Below are 16,965 nucleotides of genomic sequence, written 5' to 3'. Positions count from 1 at the left end.
AGCGTCCTTGGAGAAACTTAAACCTAGAGCACTTTCACCATCTGTTGTTGCAGCACCAACCTCAACCTCCTCAGGAAGTTTCCCGTGGCTATGACGATTTTTGTAAGTGGCTTGACCAGTCTCTGGATACCCTTATACCAGCTAGGTGGAGCAAGGCTAAATCCGGCTCCCCCAGTCCCTGGTATGACGAATCTCTGAGGGTACTGAAAGCATCTTGTAAAAAAGCAGAACGCGATTGGCGCAAAAACTATGATACTGATCTTAAAGCAGCATATAGATCTTGCATCAGGATGTATCATAGGGCCATATGTTCAGCCAGGGCTGCTTTTTACTCACAAGAAATAAAAAACAGTACTAACCCTACCAAGACCATTTTTAGGGTGTGCAAGGACCTCACCAACAAAAGAACCGCCTCCACGTTCATTGCCTCTATGACACACTGCGAAGTTCTGGCCTCGTTTTTCGTTGAAAAAGTGGAGGCTATATACAGGTCGTTTGCTATGCCTTTCGTTAGTGAAATTAACAGTGCCCCTCTGACCTCTAAATCCTTATTAGCCATTCCAGGTCCTACCCAAGAGGAGTTCCTAAATTTGACGATCAAAGTTAAATCAGGTTCTCCGGATGACCCTATGAGACCCATGCAATTTTGTGATTTCGCCGATTGCTGTTACCCGGCGATGCAGAGCTTAATTGATCTTTCTTTTAGAACTGGTAGTGTTCCCACTGCTTGGAAGCAGGCCACTATCATACCAATTCTAAAAAAACCTTCTCTTGACCCTTCCAAATCAGAGCATTACCGACCTATTTCCCTCCTTCCTTGGTTGGCTAAATTAGCCGAAGCTCACGCCAACAGGATTTTATCCCTCCACCTGCAAGAAGCAAACATACTAGATAACTCCCAGAATGGGTTTCGAGCCGGTCATAGTACTGAGACCGCTCTCTTGGCGGTGGTGGAACATATTAGGAAAATACTAGACCAAGTTCAGACGGCGGCACTGATCCTATTGGATCTAAGTGCCGCTTTCGACACGGTCTCCCACCACATCCTTTTACACCGCCTCGTGGAGGCAGGAGTTGGAGAACAAGCACTTGACTGGTTTCGATCATTTCTTACGGGTCGAACCTTTAAAGTTTCTACTCCTCCCTACATCTCTGCCCCACGCCCCATTCTGCAGGGAGTTCCACAGGGTTCGGCCCTCAGCCCCACCCTTTTTAATTTGTATGTTGCACCGTTGGCGCAGGTAGCTGCCAGCTTTGGTCTTACAATAGTGTCATACGCCGATGATACACAGCTGGCGGTATCACTTAATGGCGATTCCAACATGAACGCCTCCACCTTTCAGGCAGCCCTCAAAGCTGTCGCCGGTTGGATGGCGAACAATCGCTTACAACTCAACGCCACCAAGACGGAGGTCATTCTTTTTGGTAGAGACAGCGAGCTCTGGGGAGACCAATGGTGGCCTCCTGAATTGGGTCCTATCCCTACTCCTGTCGCCGAAGTCAGAAACTTGGGCGTATGGCTTGACGATTTATTGTCTTTTATTCCCCACATCAAGCGTGTCGCGGGAACTTGTTTTGGTGCTCTAAATTTTTTGACGCAGACACCAGGCAGATCATAGTCCAAGCTCTGGTGCTGACCAGATTGGACTACGCCAGTTCTCTGTTTCTGGGTGTTAATCAAGCTGAGCTTGCCCGCCTTCAGCGGGTACAAAATGCGGCGGCCAGGATGCTGGTCGGCCTCCCTAAATTTGTTTCTGCTCGCAGCACTATCCATGATCTCCATTGGCTCCCAGTAGGCCAAAGAATCAAGTTCAAGGCTTTGTGCCTTACTTTTAAAATTCTCAATTTGGCCTCCCCTCCTATTCTCACCCAGACCATTCTCCATTATGTCCCCTCAAGAGCTCTTCGGTCTGCAGGGTCCAATCTGGCCATTGTTCCTCGTTTTAAAAAGTCCAGAATGGGTGGACGCTCCTTTTCGGTGATGGCGGCTACATTATGGAACTCTTTGCCTGCCTCACTTCGTTCCATCCACGATTTGTTTCAGTTCAGGAAACAATTAAAAACCCATTTATTCTCCTCTGTATAGTTCAGTGTTCTGGTCCTCATTGTTGTGTAGTGTGTTCCATCTCCTAAAGCGCCGGGACGCCTCTTGGTTGCGGCATCTGTGCGCTATATAAGAAATAATAACATAACATAACATAACATAACATAACATAGTAGCAGCGCATCTCAGAAGACAACAAATCCATGTCTTCCCGTATCTAGACGTCTGGCTAATAAAAGCCAACTCATTCAACAAATGCGTTCTACACACTCACCGGACTATTCAAATCTTAAACAACTTGGGGTTCACAATAAATTACCCCAAATCTCATCTCCAACCCTCCCACATACATCAATATCTGGGAGCCACCATAAATACCTCCAAAGCCCTAGCATATCCCAGCCCAGCCAGGATAGCCAATATACAAGCTCTCATCGTAAAATTTCAAACCCATCACTCTCTTCTAGCAAGAGTGTTCATGCAACTGATAGGTATGATGGCGTCATGCATCTTCATTGTGCCTTACGGAAGACTTCAAATGCGTCCCTTGCAAGAGTGTCTAGCACATCAGTGGAATCAGGCTCACGGACAACTAACAGATCTGGGGTTGGTGAACAGCAGCTCACATCGCTCTCTGAAATGGTGGAACACAATAAACCTGTCCAAAGGCCGGCCGTTCCTCGAGCCTCTTCCACAAATAGTGCTAACAACGGACGCATCACTCACGGGGTGGGAAGCCCATCTCCTAGGACACACCACTCAGGGCAAATGGACCACTCACCAAAAAGTGCTCCATATCAATTATCTGGAACTACTGGCAGTATTCCTAGCACTGAAATCATTCCAAATACATCTCCAAAACAAAACTGTCCTCATCCGGATGGACAACATGACAGCCATGTATTATATACAAAAACAAGGAGGCACACATTCTCTCCAGCTGTCCCAGCTAGCACAGAACATTTGGAGATGGGCCATTCCCCAGAACATATACCTGCTTGCAGAACACCTTCCAGGGGTTCACAATCCGATTGCCGACCTGTTAAGTCGACAGACTCAACAGATCCACGAATGGGAATTACATCCACAAGTCCTACTCCCCTTTTTCCAAAAATGGGGCCAACCAGACATAGATCTGTTCGCCACACACGAAAACGCAAAATGCCCAACCTTCGCCGCCAGGTTTCCCCACCCACAGTCCAAGGGCAATGCGATATGGATGAACTGGTCAGGCAGATTTGCGTACGCTTTTCCGCCTCTCCCACTCATTCCATTCGTGGTACGTAAGCTCAGGCAACAGCCTCTCAAACTGATCCTAGTAGCCCCCACATGGGCACGCCAGCCCTGGTTCACAACACTGCTGGAACTCTCCCTACTTCCACACCAAAAACTGCATCTCTCCCCATCCTTACTAACCCAGAACCATGGAGAAATAAGTCACCCAGATCCAGGTCAACTGAACCTAGCGATCTGGCTCCTGAAGTCCTAGAGTTCGGTTACCTCAACCTACCACCAGACTGTATGAATATTATAAAAGAGGCCAGACGGCCTACCACTAGAGCCTGCTACGCTGCAAAATGGAAAAGATTTGCCATTTACTGCAATAACAATGATATACGCCCACTGGATGCATCCATACAGAACATCATTTGCTACTTACTACACTTGCATAGATGTAATTTAGCGTATTCATCCATACGTCTCCACCTAGCAGCATTAGCAGCCTACTTGAAAAATCGTCAACACTTGTCACTATTTAGAGTACCTGCGATCAAAGCCTTCATGGAAGGCCTTAAGAGGATTATTCCTCCCAGATTACCACCCTCTCCAGTGTGGAATCTAAACATTCTTCTTAATAGGCTCATGGGACCCCCTGTTGAACCTCTGCATAAATGCGAACTACATGGAAAGTGGCTTTTCTTATTGCTATCACATCCCTTAGACGGGTAAGTGAGATCCAGGCTTTAACCATACAGGAACCATTCCTACAATTACACCGCAACAAAGTGGTTCTTAGAACAAATCCGAAATCCCTGCCAAAAGTCATATCTCCGTTCCATCTTAACCAATCAGTAGAGCTACCAGTGTTCTTCCCAAATCCGGACTCGGTAGCTGAAAGAGCTCTTCATACCTTAGACGTTAAAAGAGCCCTACTTTACTACACTGACAGAACCAAAGCATTCCGCAAAACCAAACAATTGTTTGTTGCTTTCTCTCCACCACATAAAGGCAACCCCATTTCCAAAATCCGGGATAGCCAGGTGGATAGTTAAATGTATCCAAATATGCTACCACAAGGCTAAACGCACACTAACAGTTCCCCCTAGAGCGCATTCCACACGCAAAATAGGGGTTTCCATGGCATTCTTAGGAAACATTCCCTTAGAAGATATTTGTAAGGCAGCCACATGGTCTACAACACACACCTTCACTAAACATTACTGTGTTGACGTGCAGGCAAAACAACAAGCTTCTGTAGGTCAGGCTGTCCTTAAAACTTTATTCCAAACTGCTGCAACTGATACAGGTGACCACCACTAGGGGAGACACTGCTATATAGTCTATCCTAAGTGTGTGATCTGCAGCTCATATGCCTCGAACGGAATATGCTACTTACCAGTAGGCATCTGTTCTTGGCATGTAGAGCTACAGAGCCACACACGCCCACCCACCTCCCCGGGACCTGTATCTGTTCCAGCATAGTCTTACTTAGACATTACACATGGACATCTCTCTTTCTTTTTACAAACTCCATCATTTCCCATCATGGCGAAAAACAATCTGAGGATGGAGTGGATGCCCATGCGCACTGTAGTCCAAGGGAGGAGTCACCTATTTTGTTACCAAAGACTTCTTCCGAAGACAACAACAACCTGCAAGCATCCGAGCCCAACACCAGATGGCGATCTACTATCCTAAGTGTGTGGCTCTGCAGCTCTACATGCCAAGAACAGATGCATACTGGTAAGTAGCCTATTCCTTTACATGCGTATTTGTTACTGTGCAGTTCATAAGTGACAATCGTAATCTAGCACAGTGACCTATGAACTATCAAACAGCTGCTTGTAAACTGCAAAGTACAAGTAAGTGACTTATGTTTTTTCCCAGTCTTTCATTATCCTGATGCTGCTAAAAAGGTTTATTTGGGTGGAAATACATTTTTATTGTTAAAGTCAATGCTAACCACTGTTATGTTCTGAATCCTGAGTTTGTGCTTCTCCAGACCAAGCACTCTTTAAAAATGCCTACCAGTATGAATGACATGTGAATTCTACACCTTGTAGTTCCCTTTGCTTTATGTAACATTTTCTATACACTGATTTACACGTATGATTCACTGTCTCTATATGTGTGTGATGTAAAGTGCTCTGACATCCTACAATGGTATGAGAGATGCTATAAAAATGAAATACAGGTGACAGAGGGGCTATGGGGAGATGAGAAGCCCTGTTGGAGGGTGATAGTGGGGGAATCATTGAAGACCCCCCAGAAAGATTGTCGTATTCTGGTGCATAGTCAGGTCTTCATTTACTATTCTTTAAAAGCTAATACGATTCAATATATAATGATAAATGTGTTGTAGACTGCACCATTGTTTCCCAAATGTTTTGGGGGGAGAGCCTCCCAAAGACCCCTTTGTAGTGGTCAGGCTCACTCACTGCACTTGGTGTGCGATGTATGGATACTGGTCTGAAATCATTTGCCAGGGCTGCTTTGGATTTCCAGTCTGGCCCTGGCAGGAGCAGGAGCCTCGTACTGCAAAATAAAACCAACCATTGAAAATTTAGTCACGGAGATGCAGCACCAACCTTCCCATTAACTTTTTTCGTTTTCTTGCAAATTCTTTCAATATAAAATACAACAGAAGTGGCGGAGAGTGTTGTTAGCCTCCTTGGCTTAACATCACACTTCGCCACTTCAGAAACGCAGGTCTGCACCATATTGACAAGAATATGGTGCAGCCCTTTTTTTCGCCTGCGCTGGCGCTACACTTAACAGGGGAAGATTGTTTATGTACAGGAAGGTCCCCCTTCCCGCACATAAAAAAATCTTGAAATGTCGTTTTGTCACTTCTATGTGTGCTGCTGAATGCAGCACATATGGAAGTTACAAAATGTCACTTTTTTTTTCTTTCAAGATTGTTGATGTGCAGAAAGGGTCACCTTCCTGAACATAAACAATCCAAGGCGCTTTGCAAAAACGAGGAGAAATGAAGCATTTCTCCTTGTTTCGCCAATTTAAGACCAGGTTTTCCCTGGTCCTAATTTCGCACTGCCTCCCATTTACGCTGCCCTTGTAAATAGGGGGCCGCATCAAAATCAATGGGTGTTGCAGGAGAAACGCCCACCGCAACACCCACTGGCCACCCCTCTCACGCTAAGCATTGGGTGAAACGGGTCTTATTTACAAGGTAGCGTAACGGTGCCTTGTAAATAAGGTGAAGCCCCTATCGCCAAGGGAACGTCTCAAAAAGTGATGCTCCCATGGTGATAGGGGCTTGTAAATATGCAACTAAAATCATTAGTAATTCGAGTATTTGTTGTGTGTGCACACGTGTGTTAATTCTTTTCGAATTACTGTTTTAATGTTTGAAGTTTAAATCCTACAAATTGCTTGAGGGTCCCCGGCTTCCAATAGTGACTCAATGGGGGTCCTCAGGAGTCACAAGTTTGGGAACCACTGGTATAGGGAAATTGTATCCAATTCCTGTCAAATTAAGTGCTAGTTCTGAAATCACATTGAATGTCAGTGCATGAGGTTTGATATTCGGTTTCATAGTATATCCTGTAAACTGGTCAGTGAACCAAATGATTTATGCTTTAGGCATGGGTTTGATACTTTTTAAATCTTTATCTCAAAAACCACTAAACCACAAAAAAGGATATATTCTAATTCAAGCTCTGATTACATGCCTGGATTAATGTTTAGTTGACCCAACCAGGAACGCAACCCTATCTGATAAATACATTAGGAATTTATGATAGGTTGTTATTGACCTGCCTACGTCTTGGAATCTTTCATATTAGGGTCACTTTTCCGAATATAAATGACTGGTCTCGCTCTTTATGCTTATGTCCCTGTGATAATATGTCTGCACAGTCCACAATTCATGTCATGTTCTTTTGTAAGTTTTATACTTTGCCTAGGAAAAAATGGATTTTGCCTATTTTAAAAGTGTATGGCCTGAGACAATGTCGTCCTGCTTTTTTAAAGTTGCAATGTTTAAATGATGGAACTGTGGCTGATCATGTAGCCAAATACCTGAAAGGGGTGGTTAGATTTAGGATGACAATGGATGGCCCCTTTCTATTTTAAACTGTTTGCGATTTTTCTTTTTTAAATTACTTTGATGTAATTCATGTTTTTAAATGTATTGTGCTTTTATGGTTTAACACTTCTTAAATTGAATAAAGCGTATTCTGATTCAATTCTGATTCGTTTAGTTAACCAAAAGTTTTTGCTGCAGCAGAGAGTGGAATTAATACAATGACAGTTCATCTAAAAATGGGATATACTCTTCACGTTTACTTTGCTAAACTAATATGCACGTAACATTAAAGATCAAACCTGGGGAGTATGTCCTTAAGTCTGCCAGTTGCTATATATATTCATTAAACATATGTGAGTTATTAGCAATTGAAAAACTAAGTCCACTATATTGTATCTACCTGATGACATAAACTCTACACAGTTCTCCCTATGCTCTCTCTCGTTCTACTGCAAATTCTCTAAATATCAGGGTAAATCGAAATGCTCAAATCGTTGGTATAAATTTGAGAATTCATATCTGTAAATATTAAATAGTCCACATTTCATATATGACTTAGGAGTTTGCCTTTGTGAGTTTAAGAACTCACTATGTTGCTGAAGATATTGTATTTCATATATTTAAAATTTTCTTTGCTACTAAACATTTTGTATTTTACACTGGTGTATAAAATGAGCTGACACACCCCAGACCTGGTCTACACTAAGCAAAACTATTAAAATGTATAAAAGAAATATTTAAACATTTATATAATACAATGTAAAACAAAGACTGGGAATACATTGTATTTGTTTCATTCTTTAAATCAGTGTCACTTTCTAAGAATCAACTGTTTTTCTCTTTCAGTACCACCAAATATTGCTGGTACAGGGGCACCACAAGATGTGTCAGTCCTGCAAAATCGGCAGGTTATACTGGAATGCAAGTCCGAGGCTGTCCCACCCCCAACCATTATATGGCTGAGAGATGGGGAGCCCTTGCAGGTACAGTATGCATTTGTATTCAGTTCCACTTCTTGTATTGAGATGGCCCCTGAAACATAAACTTAATTTTAAGTGCAGTGAATTTGTACTGAGATTAAAAGCTTTTTTAAATAGTTTTATAATGATCTCCATGTTACAGTATATGCAATGTTGAAAAGTATGGATGGAATGGTAGTCAGTGCAAACCAATTGTTGTTATTTATTAAGTTGTTTTGTTATTCATGTATTTATAAATCAGTGTATGATTCGGTGGCTCATATACTAATTAATGTATGTGTTTCAGTCATCATATATGCCTTTTTGTCTATGAAAATTATGACTTATAAGGAAATTTTGGAGCAATGAGTTGCTCATTTTGTAAAGATGTAGGTGTGCCATTGATGACCCATTTATCTCTCAATTGTTCGAAGAGTAAATTTAACTACTTAAGCACGTACACCAATGATAAGATCTCATTACAAATATTTAGAACTTAGATTTTTTTCTGATACTGCCTTTGCTCAATGACAAAACAGGTTGAAGCATTGGCTTTTGCAAATCAACTCTTTAACTTGTGACAAACAAGAATGAATACTATAAAAAGTATCCATGTTGTTGCAGTTGGTGTGTGTTATGTTATTCCTATGGCGCTCTAGTCACCTTGAGCTCCATTAGACTATGAGGATTATGTGTTGGTGTGACATTCATTTCTGTGTATCACTAGGCTACACCTCGAGTACGCATCCTATCCAGTGGAAGATATTTGCAGATCAACAATGCGGAGCTGGCAGATACGGCAAGGTACACCTGTGTTTCAAGCAATATTGCAGGGAAAACAACCAGAGAGTTTGTGCTGACAGTGAATGGTAAGGATATGTGCATTTCATTGATCTTTTGTGCCAGGGTTTCCCTCTGACACTTGCCATACTCAAAACTTAGCCTGTACTTTGGAGTGGGGGCTACAAAAGAATATAACAGTGTATGTGATCATCCTACCATAGGATAGTGACCCTTCAGTGTCTTTTACCTATTCTAACATCCCCCGGACACAGGCTCAACACATGTGTGCTTTTTAAAGTCATTGAATATGCCTGTACCCAGACATAGAATGCTGTTTAAACCACTTAGTGAAAATATAGAGAAATCCCCTTACAAAAATAGAAACAAGGCAACCAAGTAAACATTGTGGGCAGTTTGTCAATTTTCTGCAAGTAAATGCATGTACTCGCCTCTATGGTATTTGAAGATCGGTTTGTGTAGCATTAAGGATTTGTTAAAATTGAAATACATGTTAAGGAAAATTTGGAGAAAATACCTGGAAACATAGATTTGTGGAAATGACGAACATGGTGAAATTGAGGAGACTTCTAATAGTTCTGAAATGGGAAAACATCAAAATTGAGCTTACTGGAGCTCATGTTTGCAACCTTAGCATTTTGCCTTACACTAAGAGGCCGATTCCGATGCAGTTGGAAATGGCGCCGAGCGTCAGTCGGAGTTGTTCCGACTGCATCGTAATTGGCTGTTCGGATTCCTTTCCGACGGACCAACTTTGATGGGGTCAGTCAGAAAGGAATCCAAACCAGATTGCCGAATGGTCTCCGACGGGCTCGGAGAGCCCAGGTGCCATTCAGAAATCTTCCATCAATCCCTCTTTCCGGCCGAGGGATAATGATGGAAGATTCCCACAGCCTTTCTGTGCAGGCCTTTCTGACACAGAAAGGCTGTTGAAATCTGACTTTAGGGGCCCCAAGCAGAGCCCCCATGGGTGCAAGACCTCCAGATGGAGGCCTAGGGGGCACTTATGGGGCCCCCTGTTGATCCATGCACCTCGTGGCAGGCACCTGTGGAGCCTGCCACGGGGTGCAGGGACGAACTCCACCTCTTCACTTTACACTGAGAGCATGCATTCCGGTCGGAATGCATGCTCCTAGTGTAAAGAATAGGAATGCGACTGAACAGTGTTCGGTCACATCCTAATTCCTGGGCTAGACCCTTCGACAGGAGGTTGTTCGGTTTCAGTTCCCAAACGATATCGGATGGACTCCGGTTTGTCCGGCATCATAATGGGCCCCTAAGTTGTGGAAATCTGTTAAAATGTGTACCTGTACAGCCAGAATACAGTGCCTTGTGGTTTTGTACTCCCTACTCAGAAGCTGTGCACCAGGCGGTTAATACCAGTATTATATTGCCTAAACTGAGGAACCTAAGACCCGCTGAAGCCCTAACCCTATCTATTTAAACTGTTCATATGTGAATTCTAGTAGTATCTAATTTTGTTACAGTACATATATGATATACAAACAAGGTGGTTTGATAAGCCTTAAAAATAAGGAAAGATTCATAATTGTCTGGTGACAGAACGCTATTGGTGATTTTGCAGTTGCTCTTTATCTGAAAGTCCTCTTTGTATTTCATTCCCAGGGCAGAGCACTGGATCCTTTTTGCAAAAGGTGTGCATGCCGAAACAGTAACAACTTTCTATAGATCAGATCTGAGATGTTGCAAACTGGTACTATCTGACCTTTCACAGTATTGATGCCTCTTTTTACATATTTGAAATGTATGCTAGGTTTTTAGTGCAAAAGGATTCTTTTTATTTTTATTTATAAATATGGCACTTTCAGGAACAGAATAAAGATCAAAGACATACAGATTCACAATGGTAAACATGTCTACCTTTTTTTGGTATTCACATACTAGGTTAATTTTACTAACAGTAATTTTACAACTTCTGAGATTCTGCACTTGTGACTGGTACTCTGATCACAAAAAGATAGCACTGTCCTGTTTTAAAAAAATATAAGTTTACTTTTGTGACTCAGGCCCTCAATCTACTAACAGGCTAACAAATAAACAAATCTACACCAGCATGTTTTTTATGTTTTTTTGCCCATAGTTCTTACACGATAATACAGCATCAGCTTGTGATTGGAAGTCTACAGTCCGAGTTGTTAAGTGTGATCTCAACACATAAATTTGTATTCATTTGTTATTGTTCAAGCAGCTTCCACATAAAATAATATGTACATATCATCTTCATAGTTTCTTGTGCATATTCAAACATTTACAAAAATACTCTTTTTACATGTTTTTGCAGTTTCTAAACTTATGCGCATTACCTACTATATCTGTCAAGTATGATTTATTCAAATTCGTTTCAAAATACAACCTTATCTGAAAAAAAAGAATAAACCATAAATGCACATTGGGCAGATCAGACGGACATAAGAAAAAATAAACCAGCATGGTATTTTCCTAAGCTATGGGTTATAGTCTATAATCAATGAATGTATGATGAATAGAGGATTTGTGAAATGATGAGCTCTCTAAGAAATCCTCTAGCCCTAAACAATATGGAATTTAGGTGCAAACTGTTTGTTCGCTAGGCCACAATTAATTTAGTTTTTGTCACGGTTGTTTGAACGTCTCCTAGTGCTTTCATCTCTACTCTTTAGTCACCTGCCATTAATAGGATATGACAGTCTTTGAGTGTACAGCCAGCCACCTCCTACTATATCATGACATTTCATAGCAAGTGTTGGACATATTCCACAGTCTTAAAAGTTAGTCATGCCCACATTTTCAGGGTAAACATTTGCCAGAACTTGTAGCTCACGTTGACAAAAGGTGCATCTCTTTGACATTCTTTTACTTTTGGTTAAGGTAGTCAAGGTATTTTTTGAAAAAAGTGTGTGCTGTATACAGATCTCAGAAGTTGCCAGTCATTGAATTGAATGGGATCTTGTTCCTCTGCAGTTGCCCCTACAATAAAAGATGGACCCCAATCGGTGACCACTCACATCAATAAGTCAGCCATTCTGGAGTGTTTCGTCAGTGGATTTCCAAATCCGAGAATAACATGGAGGAAAGATGGCACCATTCTTCCAGGAAACAATGCAAGGTAATCTTTAGTCATTTGAAAAGATCACACACATTTATTCACAACCCCTGCTTTTAAAAACACATATATTTGTGGTTTTCTAATGCTTAGAATCAATGGCATAGACAGGGTAACATTTGCTAACATTTTGCTTACATTGTTATTATAATAAATTAAAGCTTGTGTGCAAGGGTCTTCCTTCGACACCTTAAATGGGTGCCATATTTGATGACAGTTGGTTCAGCCTGGCAACATTTTGAGGAGTCAGAAAATAAATTTTTTAATTGAGTTTATATTTAATGTTTGTTTGCATGTTACATAACACAGTATAATGGTAACCCTAAATGAGATCACTTTGCTAAATGGCATTAACCTTTTATTTAATGTAATTGATTTGGTAGGCCAATTTGAGGAGACAGATTATTAATAAGTTCAAACTCTTCACTTAGGCATGTTCTCACTTTTCCTCTTGCCATTGCCAAATATAGCTTTCATCAAATTTTTTCCTGTGGTTGGGATTTAAATACATAAAGAAAGGTTATAATGAAGGGATATTAGGAAGGTGCTATTATTGGTCAATGCTCTATTCCCCTATATAGAGTCTGCATACACTGAATCACAAACATACCGGTCAAATAAATAAAAATCTATTTAAACTTCCAAAACTGCTTGATGCATGTAACCACTTGTTAAGATGTACAACACAATTTTTTTTTAAATATATTTTTATTGTTTTAAATCACACAACACAATTGCATTCAATATCAGAATATAATTACATTCAGAGTATCATGTTATGAGGTTGAGCTATAACTGAGGAATATCGCACATATCTGACAGTCATTTATAACTAAATAAACCACACTCCATAGGAGTTGCCAAGCATGGATCGTTGTAATGCTAAATGGAACCCATTTGCAATAGGCAGCCCTGCCAGTGCCATATAAAAATATCCATCCTCTTGCCATGAACCTGACATTATGAAATGCAATCCCCCTTTCCTCCCTCTTATCCCGCCCCCTCCCCATTGGCGTAACAGCTATATGTGATTATTGGTGGTAACAAGTCACAGCTGTGTCGACAGTAAATAAATACAAAACATCAAAGAAGAATGCAATTCTCTGTTGTCAGAGGTAATTCCCATGTGAAAAACCAGTGTGTTCATCCCCCTAGAGAGATGTAGCCTCTCAGGCCGGCGCATCTAAATCTGACGCACCCGATTCCTCATCGTAGTTCGTATCCGGAATTTTTAATAACTGTACTAGCGCCTCCCAAGCTCTCGCTATCTCTAGCGCCTTGTCCCTATTAGCACGGGTCGGCAACTGCAATCTCGTGGACCCCTCACATTCTGCCCATTAAGATGTGCAACACAATTACATTCATTTTGCTTCAGCTTAATTTACTTTTGCAGAAATATGACAATAAACATTAAAGTAAACTTCAAACAACATACATTTATGTCACCATAAAAACATGTTGTTTGAAACTTGTGTATTTCAGCTTAGAGCCGAATGTGAATTTGTTTTTAGACAAGCCTTCAAACAGCCTCTTTGATCAGAGACAAAACCACCTCCTCTAGTAGCAAAGGAACATGGCCTCACCGCCAGCAGATCAAACATCAGTCATCAATACCAATCAACCTTTCAACAAAATCTTTGAGACATTGCAATCACTGTAACTCTGAATGGCACCACAAATACTGACAACCAGACTGATGACATCATTGACAGCCAACAGCTGGAAACACCAGGGAGCTAAACAATTATTATGGTCAAAATGTGCCTTTAAAATAAAACAATATGCTAATAAAAATCCTAAAACACAAGAATAAATGCTAAGATCTGCTGTGTGTCAAGAAGGAGCCTCCTGGGGGGCCTTTGGACTCATACCAACTGAACTAACACCTTCACTTTGGCATTTGCTAGGGGTTTTCCTGTGCTGCCAAGAGCTGGAACGACCTCCCGCTCCAGCTCCGTACAGCCCCCTCGCTGGCAGAGTTCAGAAAGAGACTTAAGACCTGGCTCTTCGCCGGAGGCACAGCGCCCAGATACCCCTAGGGGTGACAGAGTTGCGCTTTACAAATGCTGATTGATTAATATTGTCTTTGTCTGTGCTTGTTAGGACTCTGCACAACACTCCTATAATTCTGTGCAAATTAGTTATTCTCCCCATACGTTAAAAAATATATGACTTTTGGAAATAAATCCTATCACATAAAGAAACCAATTACACACATGTCCATGTCTTAATGAAAATAAATTTGGAAGCAAATAACATCTACTTTCAAAATAAAAGTAGATAACATGTGTAGACACAATAAACATCCATTTCAAAGGAGAAAATGGCTTGTTTGATGAGCATGTGGCACACTAAACATAGATACAAATAGCAAGAGGTTCAACAAGGATGACAAGGGAGAAGAAAAAATAAAAGCAGTTCCTTAATCACAGTAAGATCAGTTGAAAGACATCAATCAAGCTGAAGCAATCAGTACTTGGTCTTTGCTCAAGCTGGGAGAAGAGAACATGAAGCCAGCATGCACTGGCCAATTAGAAGGTAACAAATAAGAGTGACAGTGAAGTCAACGAATGTTAAGCAATGGGCGGGCCGCAAACCCCTGGTTGTATACAATATCTCTTACAAGCGAGAGCGCATGTAGTGGATACACTGTCGCTGGCGTGACCTTAAAATGAATGGAGGCATTAAACACATTGTATACAGTTTCCATACAGTTCCTAAAGTTTTTTTTTCTCCTAAGAATAGTAACTTTGCTTTGCCATCATGTGCTTTAATGAAAATATCTTGTCTGTGGAGACCCCAGTTACCAGTGCTTCCATTAAGTCATTTTGGGCATCCCTTTGCAAACAGATATGTAGCTGACTGACCCAACTGCCCTCTAGTTTGCCACTTTATCTAAATAGTGACTTTCAATTATTTTCTTTCTAATGGAAGTTGATTGGATTTCCCAAGCAATCAAATGATTTCTAAATTATTGGGTGTTAAACTGTATTGCTTCCTCTTACAAAGGTTATCTAAGAGTGCTGCCAGTGACATCTTCCTATCTTGTCCAATTGAAGTCTAATGATTATATCTTGTTCTGTCAGATCTATATCTTTTTCCCTTTCCGGCTAGATGACTAAAACTCTTATCTTCAGGGGTGAGGTATCATAACCTGTCCTGTAAAGGAATAGCATCTATAAATTCTTATCTTTCCTCCTGGGATGTACACTTTAGGCATAGTGTCTACATTTTATATTCTGTGCACTAGTGATAGGAGTTGTCTTTACTAGTTATAGTGAATATACCAGCCTGATCCTATCTTGCATTTCATTACAGGTATTTAATAGCAGGAGACGGTTCCATGCACATTCACATGGCACACGTCACAGACACTGGTCGATACCTTTGCATGGCCACAAACGAAGCTGGCAGCGAACGCCGGAGAATTGATCTGCAAGTGCATGGTGAGCACTCTATCACTATCACACGAAGGCACTGGAAAAAACTCCTGTGGCCATGGTCACATAAAGTAATTGCTTATGAAATAAAACTTTTACAACTAATGACATTTTTAATTTTTTTATCTTTCCATATATTAAAGTGTGGGCACTAACATTCCTGTGACATTGAATGTTGGGAATGTGTATTTTTGTAAACGTAGACAAAACGTCAGTAGGAATGTGTATGTAGCCTTATTAGCGCATATATGTTTTCTAACAAGGAAAATACTGCACTTATATAGCTGTGTGTGGTATTTACCAGGTGTTGTATTACTTTCCCATTTCAAATTATACACCTGAGAATGATTTAAAACGTGTTAACACAGCATTTTTTTCCTCAGGTCATGATTTGCAGAATTCAGAGTGTGCATGGTAAATTTTATAGGCTTGGGAACTGAATTGTTTCTACCAATGCTTAAGACTTGAGCTTTGGTACAATTAGTAACATCACACTTTGTTTGTGACTATTGTATGCCGCAAATGAACAAATAACTTTCTTATGCTTTTCAGAAAAGTTGCTATGTTGATAACTAACCAAAGGTGCTTGCTTTGTTGACAATATCATGAAGCTTTGACTCCCAGTGGGGCCAGATCAGATTTGTAGCCTTCGAATGTCTATGAAGTTAGTTTTTTTAATTGAGCAACAGCAAAATGTTTCAAGCAGCTATGAAACAAGTTAATACTGTAATTGATATTATAAATATTATTATTGTACTGCTCCTCTTTTCTAGAAAAAAGAACTCAGATGTTAATATAAACTTGCTCATATTCAGCATATTCAATCAATCAGAGTTTTGTATAGCGCGCTGATCACCCGGAGGGGCATCCAGGCATTCATATCCATATTTGTTAATCCACATGGCTTTTCTTTCCTCAGTTCCCCCATCCATTGGTCCTGGACCATCTAACATCACAGTAACAGTGAATGTCCAAGCCACTCTGTCCTGTGAGACCACGGGCTTCCCAAAGCCGGAAGTCAGCTGGACGAAGAATGGGCGACTGTTCAATATAGACCAGAATCAGAATTTGTACAGGTCAGAAAAATATTAATGATAAATAAGGATATTTACATTATAACACAATTACTGTATATTATACAAATGTTAAAATTCAATCTGCATGTGAAAACACAGCAGGATTTACATTGGAGTTCACAAGTTACGACAAACTGTAGAAAAAGGGAATATGAAAGTGTGGAGGGGGATATGACATTGTGTATGTGAGATGTCAGAGGACTGTGAACAGTATGTCTAGATACCTACACAAAGAAATACAGCTGGGATCAGGAGAAGTGCCATCAACCAAAA

At 40.9% G+C, this 16,965-nt stretch overlaps 1 protein-coding gene across 1 annotated transcript in view; it reads left to right on the top strand.

Annotated features, from left to right (window-relative positions):
• HMCN1 (hemicentin 1) overlaps nucleotides 1-16,965 on the top strand; it is a 1,072,905-nt gene that overhangs the window by 811,980 nt on the left and 243,960 nt on the right. The window contains exons 71-75 of the mRNA XM_085601687.1: nucleotides 8,160-8,296; nucleotides 9,000-9,141; nucleotides 12,035-12,179; nucleotides 15,495-15,622; nucleotides 16,536-16,692. Of these exons, the coding sequence (XP_085457813.1) occupies nucleotides 8,160-8,296; nucleotides 9,000-9,141; nucleotides 12,035-12,179; nucleotides 15,495-15,622; nucleotides 16,536-16,692 (709 nt within the window). The remainder of the gene's footprint in view (nucleotides 1-8,159; nucleotides 8,297-8,999; nucleotides 9,142-12,034; nucleotides 12,180-15,494; nucleotides 15,623-16,535; nucleotides 16,693-16,965) is intronic.

Source organism: Triturus cristatus, chromosome 4_2, assembly GCF_964204655.1.
Source record: "Triturus cristatus chromosome 4_2, aTriCri1.1, whole genome shotgun sequence".
In the NCBI taxonomy this organism is placed as follows: Eukaryota; Metazoa; Chordata; class Amphibia; order Caudata; family Salamandridae; genus Triturus; species Triturus cristatus.
This window is presented reverse-complemented; position numbering and strand designations above follow the sequence as displayed.